Source organism: Salvia miltiorrhiza, chromosome 3 (assembly GCF_028751815.1).
Source record: "Salvia miltiorrhiza cultivar Shanhuang (shh) chromosome 3, IMPLAD_Smil_shh, whole genome shotgun sequence".
Classification (NCBI taxonomy): domain Eukaryota; kingdom Viridiplantae; phylum Streptophyta; class Magnoliopsida; order Lamiales; family Lamiaceae; genus Salvia; species Salvia miltiorrhiza.
The window spans coordinates 4,017,965-4,019,727 of NC_080389.1; the positions used below are offsets into that span (position 1 = coordinate 4,017,965).

General features: G+C 33.6%; 1 protein-coding gene across 1 annotated transcript; it reads right to left on the bottom strand.

The window, feature by feature from the left end:
- Positions 1 to 342: 342 nt before the first annotated feature.
- Positions 343 to 1,482, bottom strand: LOC131018126 (probable disease resistance protein At1g59620). The gene is made up of 2 exons (XM_057946848.1): positions 1,347 to 1,482; positions 343 to 935 (listed from the first exon to the last, which is right to left on the bottom strand). The coding sequence occupies exons 1-2, from the start codon at positions 1,480 to 1,482 to the stop codon at positions 343 to 345; spliced, it is 729 nt and encodes a 242-aa protein (XP_057802831.1).
- Positions 1,483 to 1,763: the final 281 nt, after the last annotated feature.

Consider the following 1,763-nt stretch of genomic DNA (forward strand, 5'->3'; position numbering starts at 1 on the left):
TATCGTAATAATGTTCAAGCTTAAGACGATTCAACAATAGGTTCATATTTCAACAAGTTACCATAATATTCATATTTTAACAATTATTAATTTATAATATTAACAAAACCTATATATACATATATATATATATATATATATATATTTATAAAGAGATTCTCTAAAAATTTATTATTTATTATTTTATTTAAATTGGTGATTTTTAAACTGACCTAAGTCGGGACCAAACAAATTTATTAGTTTATAGAGTTTATTAATTTATTTGAGTATTATTTTACAGAGGTTATACTTATAGAATTAAATAGACCAAATTGCTATTTAAAAATTTAACTATAGTAAATATTATATTTCGAGTAAGATTTTTTCAAGTAAAATTGCTATCATGAAGTCACTCCCGCACTCTGGCAGCGCCTTCCCTAACTTAACATTAATCCACAACTCATGAAGATTGGGACAAGTGAATGCCTTCTCCAATACTCTCTCATTTGTTCCTAACTCGCAACCCATACTAATTTCAACCCAACAAAACACTAACTTGTCCATGATAACAATGGCGTCTATTATGGCTGACAAGCTTTCATTGTCGTATATGTGTGCTTCAAAATGTCGCAGATTCTTCATTCTGTCCACACATTTTGATTCATGCACTTTACTATTGAACTCGATCAAACTCTCCAACTCAGCTACCCCCACGTCCAATCTTACTCGAAAATTTCCAATTTTTTCCTTGTCATAATAAGGAAAAGACAAGTGTTTTATACGAAGCATCTCCTTAAAAACATTTGGAACTCCAACATTCATCGAACCACATAAATCAAGGGTATCCATGTATACCAAATTCCTTATGGACGATGGTAGCTTATCAAATTGACATCTTCGTAAAGCCAAACGTCTAAGGTGAACAAGATTAGTGATTCCTTTCGGTAACTTTCTTCCTGCAAATTTGTATCCAAACAAAACCAGATCTCTGAGCAATTTGAATTTCTGAAAATCAACAATACTATGTGGGGGAAACTCATTAGAGTAAATGTGATTAAACATTTGAAGAGACCGTAAGTGTTTGCTACTATCTTCTCCACAAATGATTGTTAGAAACTTGTCGGGTTCCAGTTCGACTTCTCTTGTACTGAAATAGATAGCCAAATGTCGTATTTTCATATGTTGTAGTAAGGTACTAAGTTTCCCCTTTTGATAATCCAAACTCAGGACACCAAAATTCTCCTTTTCCCCCAATTTTAAACATAGTTCTCTTACTACATCATGAAGTTTGCAGCTCCTATATTTTCCTCCGGGTGGGGAACCATCATTAATTTGAACTTGTATGATGGACCTGGAGGCCAACTCACCCAAGTAGAGCGCCGCGACTTCCATCAAAGTTGTGTCCTTGTCTCGAATATTCTCATATGAAATCATGCCTTGTGCTATCCACATCAGATATAGATCCTCAACATCTATATTTTGATCCTCTTTGAATAAACCCATTGTAACACCCGGCATTTTCACTGCAGTATTTACTATTAATATTATTTTAGAAGCCTGTAAGTTGAAAGAGATGGACTAACTTTCAATATTTATGAAAAAGCCCAACAATAGTAAATGGGCCAAGAGTTTTATAAAAAATAAAAGAGCCCAACAGTGGTTATTTGGGCCAATGGTTTGTTAGAATGTGGAGTAATCAGAGCCCAAGTTATGTACATGGATTCAGCCCAAGTTATGTACATGAATGCAGTTTTAGTGTAAAATTTAGGAGCCAAGCCCAACTC

What these genes read in the sequence shown, in the direction of transcription:
- LOC131018126 (XM_057946848.1), bottom strand. Translation starts at nt 1,482, where the DNA reads ATGGGTTTATTCAAAGAGGATCAAAATATAGATGTTGAGGATCTATAT. An exon ending in AGTCGCGGCGCTCTACTTGG is followed by an intron (nt 936 to 1,346) that starts GTGAGTTGGCCT and finishes ACAAATTTGCAG; the next exon opens with GAAGAAAGTTACCGAAAGGA.